Source organism: Ammospiza nelsoni, chromosome 5, assembly GCF_027579445.1.
Source record: "Ammospiza nelsoni isolate bAmmNel1 chromosome 5, bAmmNel1.pri, whole genome shotgun sequence".
In the NCBI taxonomy this organism is placed as follows: domain Eukaryota; kingdom Metazoa; phylum Chordata; class Aves; order Passeriformes; family Passerellidae; genus Ammospiza; species Ammospiza nelsoni.
This window is the reverse complement of record NC_080637.1, coordinates 24,079,317-24,098,332: the sequence shown is the minus strand read 5'-3', so window position 1 is coordinate 24,098,332 and position 19,016 is coordinate 24,079,317. Positions and strand designations below refer to the sequence as shown.

The 19,016-nt window shown below is 37.5% G+C and overlaps 1 protein-coding gene across 3 annotated transcripts in view; it reads right to left on the bottom strand.

The window, feature by feature from the left end:
- LOC132073273 (ankyrin repeat domain-containing protein 26-like) overlaps positions 1–19,016 on the bottom strand; it is a 48,580-nt gene that overhangs the window by 11,814 nt on the left and 17,750 nt on the right. For all 3 annotated transcript variants that reach the window (XM_059472192.1, XM_059472193.1, XM_059472194.1), the window contains exons 14-30: positions 18,320–18,348; positions 18,153–18,219; positions 18,024–18,068; positions 15,885–15,967; positions 12,130–12,338; positions 11,417–11,566; positions 10,444–10,477; positions 10,153–10,291; positions 9,511–9,724; positions 9,035–9,218; positions 8,489–8,635; positions 6,406–7,359; positions 4,715–4,867; positions 3,585–3,760; positions 3,292–3,385; positions 1,707–1,781; positions 433–567 (exon numbers count right to left, since the gene is read on the bottom strand). In XM_059472192.1, the coding sequence (XP_059328175.1) occupies positions 433–567; positions 1,707–1,781; positions 3,292–3,385; positions 3,585–3,760; positions 4,715–4,867; positions 6,406–7,359; positions 8,489–8,635; positions 9,035–9,218; positions 9,511–9,724; positions 10,153–10,291; positions 10,444–10,477; positions 11,417–11,566; positions 12,130–12,338; positions 15,885–15,967; positions 18,024–18,068; positions 18,153–18,219; positions 18,320–18,348 (2,888 nt within the window). The remainder of the gene's footprint in view (positions 1–432; positions 568–1,706; positions 1,782–3,291; positions 3,386–3,584; positions 3,761–4,714; positions 4,868–6,405; positions 7,360–8,488; positions 8,636–9,034; positions 9,219–9,510; positions 9,725–10,152; positions 10,292–10,443; positions 10,478–11,416; positions 11,567–12,129; positions 12,339–15,884; positions 15,968–18,023; positions 18,069–18,152; positions 18,220–18,319; positions 18,349–19,016) is intronic.

Below are 19,016 nucleotides of genomic sequence, written 5' to 3'. Positions count from 1 at the left end.
TTCATTCCCCCAGAATTCCTTCACTATGTTTTTCTGCAAGGCTTTTAAACGTCCACTACCCTGAAAACACACTGCTACTACTCCCTGCACTGCACTGGAAAAATGAAATACTTCAACCCTGCCCAGAAAACAAGGGGTCAGAAGATAGCCAGAAGGAATCCAAGAAAGACCTGGGGAACTGAAGCCCTGCTTGATGTGTTCAACTGAGGCAAACCATACTGGGAACTCTTTCAAAGAGAATCACTCCAAAACTTACACAAGATACCCAGATAACTTTCATTTGCTTCCTGGATGATCCACAAATCATGACATATCCAGAGCCTGAATGGCAGGGGTAATAAAAAAATGCTCTTCACCTAAGAACTCGACCAAAAGGTTAATGTGGTACTCTCAGGTACTGGCTCAGGTCTCTGGAGAATTTTCTGGATTTACCTGTTCAAAGAGGTCTGCCTTTTCCCTGTCAAGTTGAGCAACACGCTCTTCAAGGTTAGATCTTGACTTAAACTGCTCTTCCCACATGTTCTGCAAGTCCTTTGATGTCAGAGCCAGCATATTCTGCTTTTGCACCTGTAAAAGCAACAATAGCAGAAGAAGAAACTAAGAATACACTGGAACAGAAAGCTGTAACTTAAATGGAAACTCTCTCCTTCCCATGTCTGTGGTTAATGTTAATGTGGGATGTAGAACACAGCTTGGGAAACATAACCAAGAAGAGAAACTGAAGATGGTAAAAAGAATGAATGCTATAGGGGTGGTTAGATGAGGTGAACTTTGGGGAATAACAAACACACACACAAAATCACCCTGTAGCTTTCTTCCAAAGGTTCTCCAGAGTTCATTACATATTTTCTAATGCAGTCTTTTCTAGTGCCCACCACAGAATATACCCTACCCTCATGGCTTCTGTGACAGATGTACATCTCCTCACAGCAAGAAAACATTTTGAAATTGACAATGGTATTGATGGTTCTATCTGAAGGGACAAAGATTTGCCCAACAGATACATTTGAGTTGAACGCAACTTGCTGATTCAGTTCAAGTATAAAGACTGGAAGTTTACTAGAGGCTTTTAGTGGCATTTTTTAAGAAAAAAAAAAGAAAATTAAAAAAGCAAAAAAGGAAAAAACAAGAGATGCTTACTGGCTACAGAAAGTGACAAAATACTTAACACAAAGTCTCAGGTAAAAAAAAAAATCCTTAGGGTGAATGGCTTTCACAAGTCCTCACAGAGGAGGTAAAACACTGGGGTCTCACGACAAAAACTAACATGGCCTCAAGACAAGCTCTGACAAACTCACAAAGAAAATATGGATCTGTAAAGTCTGCTCTCCTCTCTCAGCTTTCAACCACAGATCCCCATGCTATCCACAACACGCACTCTATCAGTCATCTGCTATGGCTTAACCCTGCTAGGCAGCTAAGCACTTCACAGCCACTGGCTCACTCCCTGCAGGTGGCATGGGGAAGGGAATTCATCAGATAAATCACAGTGATGAACACAACTATCTTGCACACCACAACACATATAAAACACAGCAGTAGGAAAATGAGGAAATTTACAGTCTTTTCCCTTGAGGGTGCCTTGCCCTAAAACCAGGACATTTAACAGCTGTGTGCTTACACAACCCACATGATCTTTTCATCAATTACCTATACACAAAAAATTCAAAGACTGAAACAGTTGTTCACAGAAGCCCATCATGTACCTGCTTGTGGTGGTCCTCTGCAGCTGCCTGTGCTGTCTGTAAGCTCATTATCAAGTCTTCCAGGCGGTTATGAACCTACAGAAGCATTACAAGAAGCAAGAAGGTACACTATTACTTTCTAGATTGAAGTTACACCTCACTGACAAAAGTATTACACAAAACCTCTTAAGCTCTTTATTCCTACACTATTTACACCCAGCAACAATGATCAGAATGGCCTTAGTCTGATGCCACTGTAAAACTGTTAGCAACCATCACCTCTGGCATTTGATGCAGAGTGAGAGAGAGAAAAGACCATGTGGGATATAAAGAATCTTCAGTGAAAACTAGCAGGAGTAGCTTTTCTCATCCCCAGTACACTTCAAAATCATGCCCTATTAATCAAAGTAGAAGGATTTGCCCTTGCTTTCCCACTGGTAGTCACAGTATCAGTACATCACAAAGTTTGATTATCACATGTAATGATTTTCAAAATACCTTCAGCTATAATTGATAACTACAGTCGTAACAAGAACCCTAGTTCAGTGGCTACAATACAAAAAAACAACAATAACAATAAAACAAATCTCTTAATTCAGGCCACAGATGTTAGCACCTTATTGTCGCAGACATTTCTCCACAGAAATCCTTTCTTTCGGATTTCTGTGTCTTCGGGAGGCCAGAGGCCTCCGAAGACAAGGTAAACAATTATTATCAGCTGCTGGGGAATGCAACAGGGACACCTATTTTGATTGGTGATTGGTTCATGTTTTATGTTTATAATTAAGGGCCAATCACCCGTGCAAGCCAGGGGACTGAGTCCTTGGCCACAGCTTTGTTGTGGATTCTTTTCTATCTCTTCCTAGCTAGCCTAGCTGCTCTGCAAACCTCTCTCCTTATTCTTTTTAGTATAACTATAATGTATTATATCATATATTAATAAATCAAGCCTTCTGATTCAAGAAACAAGATTCACCGTCTCTCTCTCACCAGCCGCGCCCACTCAGGCACGGTAATACCTTATCAAAGCTAAAATTAACCACTCTGTAGAAGCTGTGGTAAATTCCAAGGCTGAAACTGAGTTTTGCAGATACCACAAGCAGTCCGCTTCACTGTTTCATGAGAACAGACAAACAGCAAGTAGCCAAAGAAAAAGCAATTCTGCACAGCAAAAGCTCTGGGACATGTAATTCTTGTTTCAGTCTTATGATGTCAGCCAGATCTCAGGCATAAAGGGCTTGGCATCAATATACCCTGTGGAATTTCTACCAGTAAACTTGACGAATACCTTAAATGGAACACACTGCAGTCCCCAAAGCAGCATCTGATGTTACAAAGGGTCTAAAGCAGACAATAGTTACACCAGATATTGCTGTCAAATCCTTACCTTTTTGAGTGTTATGTTTGACTTGCTATAGCATGGAAAAATTTTCAAAGCTGGATGGCTGGAAAGTAGAGCAGGCTGCTTTCTGAGCAGCCTCTATTCAGAAAAAGCAGGCACTGAGCTCCCCTTGGCACTCCAGGAAAACCTCACCATAAAATTTCCCCACAGAAATAGGTAACCAGGCTCAGGAGACACCAAAAGAGAAATTTATGAGCAGCTTACTGAGGCAGAGGCTTGCAGGTCTCTCTGCAGGGCTTCAATCCTATTGCTTTGTTGCTGGACAGTGGCTTCCAACTTGGTGTTTTCAATTTCAAGGCTTAAAAAAAAATACAGGTCGTATTATAAAAAACTGCCAGAGCACAAATTCCCAAAGAACAGTGCAAAATAATAAAAAAGAAGAACACTCTTCATAATCTTCATAAATTGCTGTGACACAACAAAGCTACCTATCTATGCTGTGGTTTCCAGCCAATCCCTGCAAGTGACATATACCTCGCCCCACTGTGTTCTCTTACTGTTGCACGTGTTCTTCCAGTTGTTTTATAGTAGTGTTAGTCTCAGAAGATGCCAACAGCTGGTCCTGCAGCTTCTGGGCAGAAGCTGTTGCTTCTCTTTCCTTACCATCCAAGGCAGCCTTCAAGTCACGAACACAATGCTCAGACTGAAGATACTTTTCTTCCATCTCCCGCAGCTGTAAAATGACAGAAAGAGTCCACAGTCTTCAGTGAGCTTTTATACAGGGCAGTCAGCTGCTGCCCAAGGACTCACCTGCTGCAGATATTGCTCATGCACACTGCTCAAAGAACTGCAATCATCTCAACTTTCAAAGCTTCTACTAGCAAATGAACACAAGCTGTGTTACTTCCTAATCTTCTACAGCAGCCTCTCCCATCCCTCCATGGACTTCCAAGAGCACAGCTCTAAGCACTGACACTGCTGCCCTGACCCTTTTAGGGACTAAGGATGCTCTTTGTAGTCACTCATTTGCTTCTCTGTGAAAACATGAATCAAAAAGTTCACCTGTCTGTAGTGACTTCACAAGTCCCTCATAAGGATCAGATTTTAAATTATTTTCCTTTCAGAACTCCAAGGCCTCTCTACGTCCACACCTTGAAAAAACACTGTGAAAGGTAGTCCCTAACTCAGAAAGAGCTTACACTTCCCTTGCAGGAAAACCACTTAAGGATGGCAAATTATAGCAAGGCCAAAGGGGAAAAATGCAGAATAAGTATAAAAGCATTCAAAATTTGACATGTTACCTGGGGGCAGGGCAGGGTGGGGGAGTGGGGGCAAGGGGAAAGCAAGAGCATAAAAATGTCCAAATACAGCAGTCCAATATTTCTACTGAATATTGTAGGAATTCAGAAATCAGACAATCTGCTTGGCTAAACCAAAGGTAACAAGGCATAAATACAGACACAAATTTATTGTGAAAAGCACCTTTGCAAAAAAAAAATTTGTCCAAGTTAGGGCATAATGTCTGCATGTCAAAGACGTGGACACAAAGTTTATAAAACAATGCAATTGATTCTCACATCATTAAATCTATCCTGTTTAATTTTTTCCTGGGGTTTTAGGATGACATCCAATCCTACTTTTAACAGCCACCATAAGATTTATTCATATAATTACAGACATGATGTACCTTGGTTTTAGCCTTTTCCAATTCCTTTTGCAAGCGCAGCTTGTCTTCCTCCAGGTCACTGCGGTAGCGCGCAGTAACTTCGAGTGAAGCTTCTGACATCGATTGCTTTTTAAGTGCATCAGCAAGCTCCTGCTGCAGCTGTCTGACCGTGCCCTAATGAAACAGTTAAATGAGCATGAATAAAGTTGTAAGAGCATGAAAAATGCCTTTACTTTGACTTATTTCATTACAGAGTTAGACTTGTCTTTGGATTGAACTCAAGTGAAATTGTCTGTCACCAGCAGGCATGTGCACAGACAATCACCTCTCCATCTTCTCAGCTGAGCACCCCCAAACTGTCAGCAGCTGTTCATGAGGATTTTTGTTTCCTAATACATAAAAAAGATCCAGATATTGTTCTTCTTGAAACCACGCATAAGCACACACTGCAATCATGGGAATTTTACTAACATAATCCAAACAAATCTGTTGTGATGCAAGAGCCATAATCTGACTGCAGATACTATATTGTTGACCAAAGCCAGGACTTGATATCACATCATTCTTTGCTCTATTCCTACATTTTACAAATATAATTAAATGAATACCTATATATAAAAGTTCTTTTTTAGATATACTCTAAGAATATGTTGAATCACAACCTCTTACAGCCGTCTTAATAAATATGGTTTATAATAACAACTGCCTTTATACTGACATATTAAGTTTGCTAAAACCTGGTACAGTTAGACAGATCTAGTATTTTCAGAGGGAACCCATTGTTTTTGTATGAAGAATACACAGCAATTCACAGATTAAAATGACTGATAGTATTCCTGGAGTTCTCTCCCCACACACATCTTACAGTAACTGATAAATGAAGAATAAAGCAGTTATCTCACACACGCCTGTATTTATCTCACTCAAAGATTCTGGACTTGTTAGGAATAAGGAAGTGTAATTTTAAACCACTGTTCAAATCATCAAAGGCAACAAACCATACATCAGTGTGTCTAAATACTGACTTTTATTAGTTCCTATTTCTAGAAAGTAAGGGAGATTAAACAAAATGGGTAAGGCACTTTTTAAGTCATTACTCTACCTGAAATTGGCCAGAACAGTCTATCACAGAGTACCCTACCTACTCCTGGGAACATGGATATTGATGCAGTCTCTAGGCAGACCCCTTAGAGCCCCCAGAATATTCATAAATACCTGGACACTAAAATACTCTTCAATTTTGATAGCAACTTAGGGAGAAGCAATGTTTTTCCTCTGTAGGAACTCAATATAAGTCCATCTCACACAATTCACTCATCTGTATTTTCATTTCTCAACTGTCATATATTAGATCATTCTTCCTTTTACATCACTTACTTGTGTCACCAGTGCAATACTAAAAAAAAAAATAAATCATCAAATACCTAAACCAATTCTATAGGGCAAAAAATGGACTAAGGAAAAGAGATGAAGTTCTAGAGAAGAATCACCTTTCTTGATCAAAGCAGACTTGGATACCTTTTTTCTGTTCTCTGCTCAGATCTGAGCAGTAACACCCCATTTACCAAACCCTTCCAGTTTCAAGAGAAACAAACCAGAACAAATCATCATTATTTGGTCCCATGCATATGGCTTATATCTGATACACTTTAGAAACACAAAATAATTTCAAGAACAGCAAAACTTTAAATTGCTGTAAGTCTGTATTTTACCTCTCTCTCTATTTTGTCAGTCTCATATTTGAAGACTTGTTCTCTTAAATCAATACATTTGGCATTTAATTCCTTGTTTCTCTCTTCCACTAGGTAAACTTGCTTTTCAGTATCAGCTCTGAGTTTGTTGAAAATATCATTAAACCGATCTTGCACATCAGTAACTACTTTTTCTTTGATGATCCCCTTGTTCTGCAGATCTTCCAGTTGCTGACGGAGCAAGAGGTTTTCACTCTGGAGCTGGGCCAATCGCTCCTGCATGGATTCCTGCTTTATTATAAGTTTGTTTACTTGGTCTTTTTCAAGCTGTCGAGCATGATCGTATTCCTTTGCCTGACACTGGCTTTGACTTAATTCTTTTTGTGTCATTTCTAAAAGCAATGTTTTCTCTCTGAGCGTCTGTCCTAACTGGTGAACCTCATTTTCTAGACTATTAGCTTTGCTTTCAGCTTTACTCAGCTGCTGGGACAAGCTCTTGTTGGCTTCTCGCACATCTGCGAGGTCGTGATGGAGCTTGTCTTGCAGGCGAAGCCATTCATCACGCTCTCTCTGAAACGCTCGCTCAACGTCGCTTCTCGATGACTGCTGACGTTCAAGCTCCTGAACAGTAGTGTTCAAGCGGGAACGAAATGATTCAATTTCTGTCTCTAGCCTGTCTTTGCTTTCTTTTGTCTGCTCAAGTTTGGAAGTTAGCATTGCAGATTCTGTCTTTAGTAAGTTCAGCTGTCCGTTGTACTGAAAAACTGTTTGCGTTAAGGCTTCCTCATTCAGCTTAAGTTCTTTTTTGAGATCTTCATTTTTTTCTTTCAAGGTCTCATTTTCCTCTAAATATTTTCCTTCTTCCTCCTGGTGTCTAATTCTTATTTGATCAAGTTCTAGTCTTAGCCTGGCAATCTCATCTTGCAGTAACTGATTTTTATACAACAGATCCTTTTCTCTCTCACTGTCGGATTCCTGAAGACAGAGAACATGAATAAATATCCAGAAGGAAAATAAATCTACAAAACCACTTCAGCAATAAACTGCATTTTAATGTTTCTAACACTGCAACATGACTGCAAAGATGAGAATGAAATTTCAGATAAGACATAAGCTACTCTATAAACCAGTGCATGTGTCCAAAGCAGGCATAGAATGAAGGCGTAACACATCCATAAATATACAAGCCAAATACATAATGCCTTTTTTCCTGTAAACTAGCAGCTAAATAATAAAATTATATAAAATACTTCAGGTATAAAGGTTATAAAATAACATTGCTTTCTTATGTGTGCATGCCTTTAAAATATTCCCTTTTAGATTAATTTAGCTGTGTTACTGATCTGATAAAATCTCTGCTTACCAGGCTAAAATGGGTATTTTCCTTTTTAAATGTTTAGTTCTTGACACTTTTTCTGGCATTACTGAAAGCTTGCTATATAGCTGAACCATCCCTGGAATGCAAGAGTCTTGTATAGTGCCTGTTTATTATACAAATTATTTTCCATGTAAACATAATCACCCTCTATTTATTGGGCAGTACAGCCAAGAACAAATAATTCTTCCAAGAATTTCACATTCTTAGTAAATTCATTAAACTTTTCAAGACTTCTTTATTTTTTTTTTTAGTGTCCATGATTCCTTATTCTCCTTCAATTATTTTAACTAGTATTGAGAGTTTTATTGCTGATCTTCCTTCATAAAACTTTAATATGTGGAGGTGGAACAGAACTTCATACTTCAAGCTTGACAAGGGAATAAATAATTTAAAAAACCCCAAGTAATGGGAACACAGAGTGTCAACTTCCTTCCTGGCCAGTCTGGATGTAGGTAGCTAGGTGTTTCACTGCTAGAAATGTTAAAAAGTGGTGATAACATGCCAAGGAAATAAATGTTTTCTTTTAGCTTTCTACTTGCACATACAGCACTGATACTGCTTCCCAAAACTTTTAAAGACATAAGGGAAAACAGAAGAGATGTTTGCACAATAAAATCACACTGTAAATAATCCATCAAGTAGCAAAAAAAAAAAATAAGTTTTATTATAACTTTAGAACAAACACGGTGAAAATGAATCAATTAGAAAAAAAAAATATCTCCTTACATCTGAACTTTTTCCTATAGTTCTTCTTGTCTCTTCTTCTAGTTCCTTTTGTCTCCAAAGGTGGTTGTTTAAAATGCCTTCTTGCAGGGCTCTGGCACTCTTTTCCTGAGAGAGCTGTCTCTGTGTTTCATCACGCTCGTCTTCAACCTACAATAATACAATTAAATACCCTGCACCTTCAGAAAAATCAAAGCTAGCAATATTGTTCCACTCTCCCTTTTATTCTTTTAAATATTTTTGCTTTCCAGAGTTACAATAATCCATCTTTTTTCTTCTGAAAATTAAGAAGAAATACAGAATAATTTAGTTATTTTAATTATTATTTTGTAATAATTCTGAAAAATAACTCAAAGTTAGGCTTTGAAATTCAAACAAAAAAAAGGGAACACACTACTTGGAAACCAGCTGTTTGCAAAATCTGGCAATGGTTACCCAATGCCTCTTCCAGGAACAAAGTACCTCTTCTCTAGGCATACTGGAATACAACATCAATTAAAAAGAAGTAGAAAATAAGAAGACAAGTGTTTAAGTCATTATCTAACATACCTGTTTGAAGAGCTTTCTCAGTGTTACTAACTCCATTTCTAAATTCCTTGATTGTAACTCAAGTTGCTGTTTCTCCTCCATCTCTTTACAATATTGCTCTTCTTTCCTTCTGAGTTTTTCTTTTGTTTTCTCATATAGTGTTTCTAGTCTGAGTCTCTTTTCTTCTTCTTGTTTCAAAGTAAACCTGGGAATTAACAGTATAGTTGAGAAACTAAAGCACTAATAAAAAAATTAGATATTCTACACTATGAACTTGCAGAAACAACTCAAACCATAAAAAATGTTAAATATTTTCAGATTTTATATTTTTACTCTAATTTTTAACTTTTTAAAGAATTCTATCATCATTCCATTATCTATGGTATCACATTTACAGTATATGGAAATAAACTATTGACTGTTTTATCACTTGTAAGTTTATCTAAGTAAATATACTGTTACAAGCTAACACATTATCAGAACACAAGATTACATACTTAAGGCTTTGGATATCACTTTTCCATTCCACTTCTTGATGAGCCAATATGGATTTCAAATCTTGAGTCTCTTCTGCTATTAATTTTGATTCCTCCTTTTCACTTTTCAGTTTTTTTACTTCTCTCCAGACTGCTGCATACCGATTTTTCTCATGCTCTATTATTTGTTCATATTTAAGAAGTATGTTTTGAATTTTCAGTAAAATAGCAGAACCTATTTTGAGATAGAGAAGACAAAGTTGCACATATGCATTAAATACTTTCTAATGTGTAAATTATTTGATTTGGTGCAGGTGATAAAAGTTCTGGTAGTGGGAAGATTGAAGGAAGGCAGTGGGAGTTCTCCATGAGAAGAGGCCAGGGCTTGCCCCATTCCAGACACAAGACAATGGATCAAATGCAAGGGCACAACTGAGCCTTTCAGCCATGCTGGTGACACCTCATAAAAATATATTTAGGAGAAGACAAAACCACCACTGAGGCAAAGGCAAAAAATAGGAAAAACAGCTGCCCTGTACACACATGTCAGCGATGAAGGGGGTGGTGGGGAGGTGCTAACCTAAATATAAATGAACCAAGATATCTAGGAGTGCACACAAAGAAACTTGTAACATCTGAGGAAAAAGTGACTTTAGAACATACCTGTATGATCCACAGTAAGCTGTTCTAAGAGCAACACAGCCTCTTTGTAGGTGGATGTTGGCAATTTGACATCCTCTGATGTTGTGTCAGATGAGTGAGTTAAATCGAGGTCATCAGTTACATCCATGTGTATGCTGACCTACAACAATACAGTATTTTCTGTATACAACTATGTAATATTACAGATGCATGAATGACTGATTCTTTCATTCACAGTCCATATCTGATCAGTCCCATATGAGTGATTAAAAGCTGATAAAACTATTTATCAAGAAACTAATTTTGCAATACCTTGTTCTTTTCATTCGCTGTCTTTGCTGCAGGTCTGGAAAACAGAAATGTATTTCAGTTCTGGAATGTTTATCTTGCATTAAGAACAATAGCTAAAGTTGCTTTGAAAACGTGATTTCAGTAGGGAATTAAAGTAAAATTTAATACAAGAGTATTTTTAGACGTAGGTGAATACTGGAAAAAATTATAATCCTTATTGGAAGATTTTTTTTTTACAAATATTAAGCAAATGGTTGAAATAACTGTTCACTCAAAGTGACAGGAATCATATAGCTACAGACATGGAGATATACAGATACATAGTTATGTGCATTCTCTGTTTAATACTAGAGGTTTCGTTCCTTTCAGTATTTAGACTCTTTCCCTTAAGGTCAAAGAACTGTAATTTTTAGATTCTCTAGTGTACTTAGGCTGACTGGAGTGGAGTTATTTTTCTTCAGAGCAGCCCACACAATACTGTGTGTTACATTTCTGACCAAAACAGCGCTGACAACACACCAGTGTTTTAGCTATTTCTGAACAGTGCTTGTACCCTGTTGACAATTTCTGTTTCTCATTTTGCCCCTCACTGTTAAGTCTGGACAGGCAAGAAGTCAAGAGGATATACAGGTGAAGAAAAAAAAATTAAAAGAAAAAACTCAAACCCTAAGATGCATGTGATGAAATAGCAACTTTGTTCTAGCCTAAGTCTCTCTTCTCCCTTTTAAAAAATATATGTTCACATATGCAGTGACCTTCAGGTAATTTCTCAGCACTTGTGCACATTTGTCTTTATAATGAACTTGGGTAAGATGTTCAAAGCACATAAAGCAAAATGGTTGTGTTTTGGAACACAAAAGATATCAAGCCATATTGTCACATGAAGGAACAAAAACCACTGTGCACATCATGTTTATAAAATACTTACCTTTAGCCTTAGGTCAATTTTTATCACTAAGTAAGTTTTAGTCATAACAGTTCTTATATTCAGTACCTTCCTTCCTCTTGAGATGTTTCACTGGAAGTGCTATCATCTGGTACTCGAAAATGATTCCCACTGGAAGAGCTCATCTGCTGATTGGCCTTCAGCTTTGAAGTCTGTCCTTTATTATTCTTTGCAACATCATGATTCAGGGAAAGTTCACTGCATTAAACAGAAAAAAAATACCACTTGAGTAACTTTACAGAAAATATTTCTTTGAAACAGATGTAAGATGATGTCAGAAACTCAGACCTGTCAGATCTCAGAAATAACTGAGATTAAAAATATCTCTGATAAAAAACAGACTTAACTCCAAGGATTGTGGAGTATTTAAAAAACCTTGCCCTAGGAATGAGGGGGGAATGTGGAACCTGAACGAGATTCAGGCAGTATATTATATTCACATTAGAAGAAGTATTAAGAGCAGAGATCTTTGAAGGACAAACAGAAAAACCCTCCTGCTTAGGACTTCATAAAAATATCAATGCCTCCGTCAAACTTTTAATATTCATTTGGTAATATCTTTTCCCTCTTCCTAAAAAATAGTGTTTTTCTTAAATGTTTGTGAAGCAGTGGTCTGCTCAATATTGCTTTCAGCATCAAAGAAACTGCTTCAACTAGTACAATATTAGAAAATCTGAAATATACTTAAGCATTCCTACAGATATGAATTAGAGATCATGTCTTTAGTTTCTACTTTCATTGGCATTTTAATAATTTCTGACCTTTCCTCAGGTGAAAAATTCTTGTTGGCTTTTTCTTCTGTAGTGTTTTCATCCTCCATTTTCAAAGAGTCATTCTTCTTTAGTGTAAGCTTTTCTTTCATTTGCTGATTAGTAATGTTGGCTGGTGGTGTATTTAATTTATCAACATTTTCCTCTTTCCCCACTGTCTGTGTATTGAAACTTCTTTCTTTGTTTTTTTCCTTCTCAACCTACAAAAATAAAAGTTTCAAGTATTAATCGGTCTTTCCATAAAAGAGAAACACAACATCCAAGACTGAATAATTCAGGGTTTACCTCTGAAGAAGTGTAAAATGAAAAAAAATACAGACAAGTATTTTCACAAAAATTACATTACAAAATGTATTGCTATTGAAAGTCCTTCAAATTCACTCATGATTCTATGATGTAACAGAAACATGGTCCTTAGAAAGAAAACAACAATGTATCTTAAACCATGAACAACAAAAATACAAAAGCATTACTGATGGATTAAAGAGTTAGAAGGACTGCACAATGTTTGTTATAAAAATAGAAATTAAAAAAAAATCAAATGGAAGTGTGCTTGGTTACTGCTTCCCCCATGGAGGGTAGGCAGGGTAGCAGGGAAAAAGATGCCAAACCCACAAGTAGAAACAACTCCACTCACAGCAAACAGGAATTTAAGTGAAGGGCAATGAAGACACACCATGCAGAAATCACAGCAAATGAGAAGTTCAGTCAAGACCCTGTTCAGAAGCTATTTTCATTCTTTGTTTCAGAAACAAAACTGATTTAACTGTGTGCATTTCTTTTAATGTCAATGAAGTGATAACTTCTTACACTGGAACTGAGTGCCACATAGTGTTAAAGTGGAACAACAGTGCATTCTGTGTTTTCTGAAAAAGGGGAAAAGGCAACTCTCCACTGCTGTCTTTATTCATAAGTATTGTATTTTCATTCAAACAACTAATTTGCACAAAGCTTCTTCATTTAATGATGAATAGCTAAAGTGAACAGGACCATTGATATGGAGAAAGACAAAGAATAAGGAGTAGCAGGTGAACTACCTCTTTTTGCAGCTGTACCTTCTCTTTCTCCAAAGCCAGGAATACTGCTTGCAGTATTCCTACCTTACTCTTAAATCTTTCCATATCTCTTTTTAGCTCTTCATCAAGACTCCTTTCCAGCACGTCACACGATTCCTGAGCACTAACGAAAAGACTTTTAGTTTCTCCTATATTACTATTGATACAGCAGTCCTTGGGAGCATCATCATTAAATCCAGAATACTTTTTAAGTTTCGTTTCTGTTATAGAATGTACACTTTCATCACTTGCACAAACAGGTCTTTTCTGAGGAAGAATATTAGAAATGTCACCCAAAATACTTGATTCTAAGCTATGTCTCAGGCAGTAAGCAGGACCTTCCTCTGCACTTTTACTATTTCCATTATCATTCTCTTCTGTTTCCACAGTAGGCATTTTCTTTTTCTCTCCTTTAGCTAGGGACACCTTTCTGTTATTTACATTGTTAATACCAGCTTCTTCATCTGTATTCCAGGTATCTTCTACATTTGTCTTTAAGCTATTTTGATCAGGAAGAACATCATGACTTGGAAATACAATTTCCATTTTGGGTATTTTTCCACCTAGTGTAGTTTTAATATCCCCAAATTCACCTTGGCTTTCTAAATTATTGCTTGATTCTGTCACAGGAGATGAAAAAATGTGAGAACTTCTCAATTCTTCACCAATGTCATCTTCTGGTATTTCTTCCACAAGTGAAGCTGTTTCCCCAGCTTCATTTTCACCAAACAACTGCTTCAGCTCTGCTGTAATGTTTTTGAAATTTGTTTTCAATTCCCTTTTCTCATTTTCAACCCACATTCTTTCATATCTTTCTTCCCAAGGTTTTAGATTTAACTCCTTGTCAGCACTGTGCGATTCCTCATTTTTTGTTAGGGCTTCCTGATGTGAAACTTCTGCTTTGTCAGTCTGATTTTCACATGCTGTTTTTTCTATCAAGTTAGCAGATACTAAAATATATTTATCCTTAAGTAAACAGGTACAGACAAAAAGATTACCAAGAAAAAGGAAGTTAATCTAGGTAATTTCCATTGCAAACTCATCCTGTCACGTAACAGAAATAACAGCATCAAGATATTCTGAAAGCAATTTTTATAATACAAATCAAAGGATACTAAATTAAAGGTTCACTGACTCACCTTTTCCTTAAAAATAAAGGACTTACTAGCTACTAGGACTTATTAGAGATAACAGCTTTTCCAGGATTGGAGTTGTCTAGACGAGGGTTACTTTCACCTTTAGGCCCGCTTGCTTTCTGTAACCAGCAGCCTTTGTTAGCAAGCAATTCATTTTTTCATGTTTGCTGCTTTACTACCACTTTTCTTTGGAACTGCCCATGTTTCCTCACCTTCCTTCCTCCATACTGTCTGACATTTTACAATCCCCTGCCAGCTAAGCTAATACAGTGTAAATGAACATGACAACCTTTTTACTGTCCACAACATGAACAACTGGGCCTATTTCTTCACCCAAGGCACAGATATGTTAAATTTCATTCCAAGATCCAAAGAAAAGCATTTATGAGGGAAACCTGTCCATTCTTTCCCTCATCCCAAAAGTCAGGAACCCAAACTTATGTAAAAACCATACCATGGCTCACTCAACCCCCTCCAGTCTCTGATCCCACACCCTGGTCCTCACAGGCTCCTTCCCCATTGCTTCCTAGTGCCTTCCATACAGGCCTGTGCCTCAGGCCCCAGGGGCTAAAACCATCCACCTCCTCTCTCTCGTTAGCCAAGACTTTCTCTGTGCCAAATTGCTGCTTTCAAGACAGGGAAGGAGCACCTCAGCCAGCTCCCATCTGTCTCAGCCTCACCATCCCCCAGGTTCACTGCCCAGCCACTGCCACTTTCAGTAGGCCTCAGTTCCATGCTCTGCCTGTCAATATTAAGCATATTCCTTTGTCATCATACATGGGTGTGGGGTAGAAGTAATTTGTTCCACTGTCCCTTGAGGTGCTACAGAAGACTCCAGACCCCTCTATCCAGCCCTGTCCCTCTCCTGTTGTAGGCCCAACACAAACAGGATGTCTGCCTTATTCCTGTCTGAAATGCCCTCTGAAGAAAAACATTTCGAACACTTACTAACATGGCCAAACAAGCACATATTTTGCAGAGACAGGGAAAGCATTGGTCACAAAATTTAACTTTTTTATGTTTCTTCTTCTGTTATGAAGTGGAAGGCCAGGCATACTTAATCAAATTGATCAGCATACTGTAGACAAATTCCCTTCTTTACTTGAATGTGCATGTTGCATAGGGAAACAAATAATTTGACTGCGCTTTTTCTCAGCACTGTGCAAAACGAAAAACACTGAACAAAATCTAAGCAAACCAATCTTGAATGTGCATGTTGCATAGGGAAAAAAAAGAATTTGACTGCATTATTTCTCAGCATTGTGCAAAAGGAAGAACACTGAATAAGGTCTAAGCAAACCAGCTGGAAACAAATTAGTGTAACAGCAAGTATACAATATAACAATAAGGATTTTTCCTCATTATAAGAAGACTATTCCATTTTACTTCAGGCTGTTATACAACCTTTATCTACAGAATTCTCCAGAATTACTTACTCCTTGACTGCTAAGTTTCCTCCACTTTACATGTATATAACATAAAATTCTTTGCTTTACAGTGTATAATACAATTTACTGTTTCAGGCTCCTAATTCAAAACCTTTGGTGTTACATACCCACACTCCATAGTTTTCAATGGCATCCTTATCTTCTTTTTCAGCTGCTGATGACATATGAAAAGTAGATCCTGAGTACTCACCTACAATGAGAAAACTACATTTTGATAACCAGCATGACCTAATACTACTTATATTTAGAGTGCATCTTGAATCATATTTGTGAGAAAAATCTTAACACAAAATAATGCATTGCCTCTAATTTGTGAGCTCTTAAAGACAAAAATTACCCTAAAACAGACTGAAGATGTATCTGTGTACATTGCTTTCTTACAGGGCATTTAAAGGAAATTTGCTGAAAATTGCTGCAAGTGGTGACAAATTAACCAATCCTCTTTCTTAAAGGTGCATTATCTTGATCTTTCTCTTTGAAACACTGTGAGCCATACAGTAAATAGTTACATGGCTCCAGCAGCTGTAATTCCCCTATGTGTATATGTGCAGTACACAAAAAATCATGAAAAAAAATATCACAGCTTTGAAATATTTTAAGGCCCTAGCTTTACTCTGTCCATGAAACAAATCTGTTTCTAGACATGGATCTGGACTGAGTATTTCAAACTGCTACCTTATCTGTTGCCAAATGGAAAACTGAAAGACGGACTTGTGTAATGCTGAGAAACAATCCATGATCTGAACACTTTGCTTATATTGTTGAAAACTGGATTCCACTCTTCCCTCTCTCAGAATTTCTATATAATATGGGCAGGTCACAAACTTCTCAGATATATTCACTCAGTCTGGCAGCCTACCCTGAATCTCTGTTACACCAGAGAGCTGCACTCCAGATAATCCCAGACACAATCAAGAAAGAGCACCTCACTGTCATTGTTCTTGTGGAAGTCATATTGTACACTTTCAAGTGACAAGCTTTCAGAAAGAAATGAGTCTTAGCAACTCAACTGGGGAATCTAAAAACAAGAGATGGAGGATTTCACCCATATCACTCTGCACCTCCTGTCTTGCTCCATAAGGTCATGGATTCTACACAATAGCATTTCTATATCCAAAGCTTCACTGCTAAAGAAGGACACAATATCCTTCCTACAAAAAAATGAGCAAGACTGAGAAAAATACATAGGTGTCATCATAAAAACACAAAAGGGCACAACCTCACTTCTTGGCATCTTTGCTTTAGGTGAATACTTTTGCAAGCCTTCCTTAAAGAGTTCCTCACATTTAATACAAGCTCAGAGTTACAACTTTATGTCCAAACTCCTCAGTCAGCCAAAGGTCTCCAGAGGTCAATTCTGACCCCAAGTTACACAGTGTGAAGTAACAACCTTTTCCTCCCATCTCACTGCTAGGTAAAAATTCTGAGATTTTTTGTAGATTTGATTGTTGGATATTTCAGTACAAGGCATTACACAACAGTCATTAGTGGACTGACAGCACTTCTTCCACAGGGTTGCTATGATGATCTCTTGGTGACTGATGCATTTCAGATAGTCTGATAAATACTAAGGACAATAATAACAGCAATAATTAGGGATCATGTTCTACAAAGAACACAGGCATTTCCCCTTTTCCTTGTTTTTCAGCAAGAGGAGCTTTAGACTTTACTCATGCTTATAGATATCCCAGTACCAAGCTATTTGCTGGTACAGATGAAGGCTCCAGCCATCAGTAAAACCAGACAGATGCTGGTGGTCAAGGAACATCTGCAGGTAGCCCCACAGAAATTACTGTGCAGAGGGTATTCTAAGTTACCACTATCAAGACTGCTGTAATCAAAAGCAACTCTAACTCCCATTTAGTCTTGCTCATCAGAGAAGTTTTCAACAGCAACTATGTTGAGTTTGAAGTCTCAGTCTTCAAGAAAGATTTTAGGATCTTTGGAGCCCATAAGATCTGTTTCACATAGTGTTTAACCAATCTTGAAATTTCTGCGTAACTGGCAGAGAACAAGGGAAAAGGCAGGAAAGACACAAGGCATCAATGTTCCTCCATCTTCAGGACTGCCTGAAAAGGGGAATGACAACATGTATGCTGGAGGAAGCCATGTACAGGTGCATATTTCACTAGTCCTTCTGCTTCCAGAACACCTTGTTAGCACCATTCATTTAAAATTAAGAAAAGATTTGCGATTACAATGTGTCTGTCCATGAAAGAACACGACAAAGAGACGGTCATGAATACCTTCAATATCCTCAACATCTTCTACATCAAATTCCTGCAATAGATCTGCAAAACATAAAACAGACGCCTTATTAAATACTCCTAAAAGATTATGAAGCTAAATCCAGAACCACTTAAGGCAAATATTACCTGATTTCTGCTGCCTGTTTTCATGAGAAGTTTTGTTCATTTCCAAAGAAGAAATGGGAGTCTTCAGCTATGAAAGAGAATTCAGTGTTAAAACATCAAATTCAAAGCAACTACTAACTATTTAATGAGCAGAATAAGTAGTCAGTCTTACATGAAGAAATACTTACCTGTGAATTGTTGGGTTTCTCCAAAAAGCCTGGAAGTGAAAAATATTTTGTGAAATGTTATTTTCTTAAATTGTGGGTACATTTTAATCCATTCAATATCAGTAGTTTCTACAACTAAGTATTAGTCACAAGCATCATTTCATCAAGAGTACAATACTGAACATTCCATTTACCTCATCATGCAGCATGTGTCTTAGTATACAAGAAAAGAACAATGCATACTTCCCATCATACACCTTGGATTTAAAAAATTATTATCACAGAACTAGGACAATATAGGTGAAGCAGTAAGGTTATGCTTGTTAACAGAACAAGATTAAAATATTTAGTCCTTTTGAGGAGCTGAATCCTGCTTTCTAAAAGGATTATTTCAAAAGCCAAAGCTGGTCTGCTGCAATAAATGATCAAACAGCCCTATGACTGTGATTATTCTACAAGTGCTTAATATTGAGGAGCATTTTCTTTTCCGTTGATGGAACTAAGAAAGCATGGGTGCAGACAGAGAAACCTCATATATGTCTAACAAGGTAAAATCAAGGCAGTGCTCATCAGATTGTTGTGGTTTAGCTTGCAGGGGAACAACAGAAACAAATGTTGTCTGGTTTTAATCTACATTTATAGTATCGTTCCAAATATTTTTTAAAATTTTGTTCAACATTAAATAATTTCCAAACCCACACAATCCCACCTATACTTC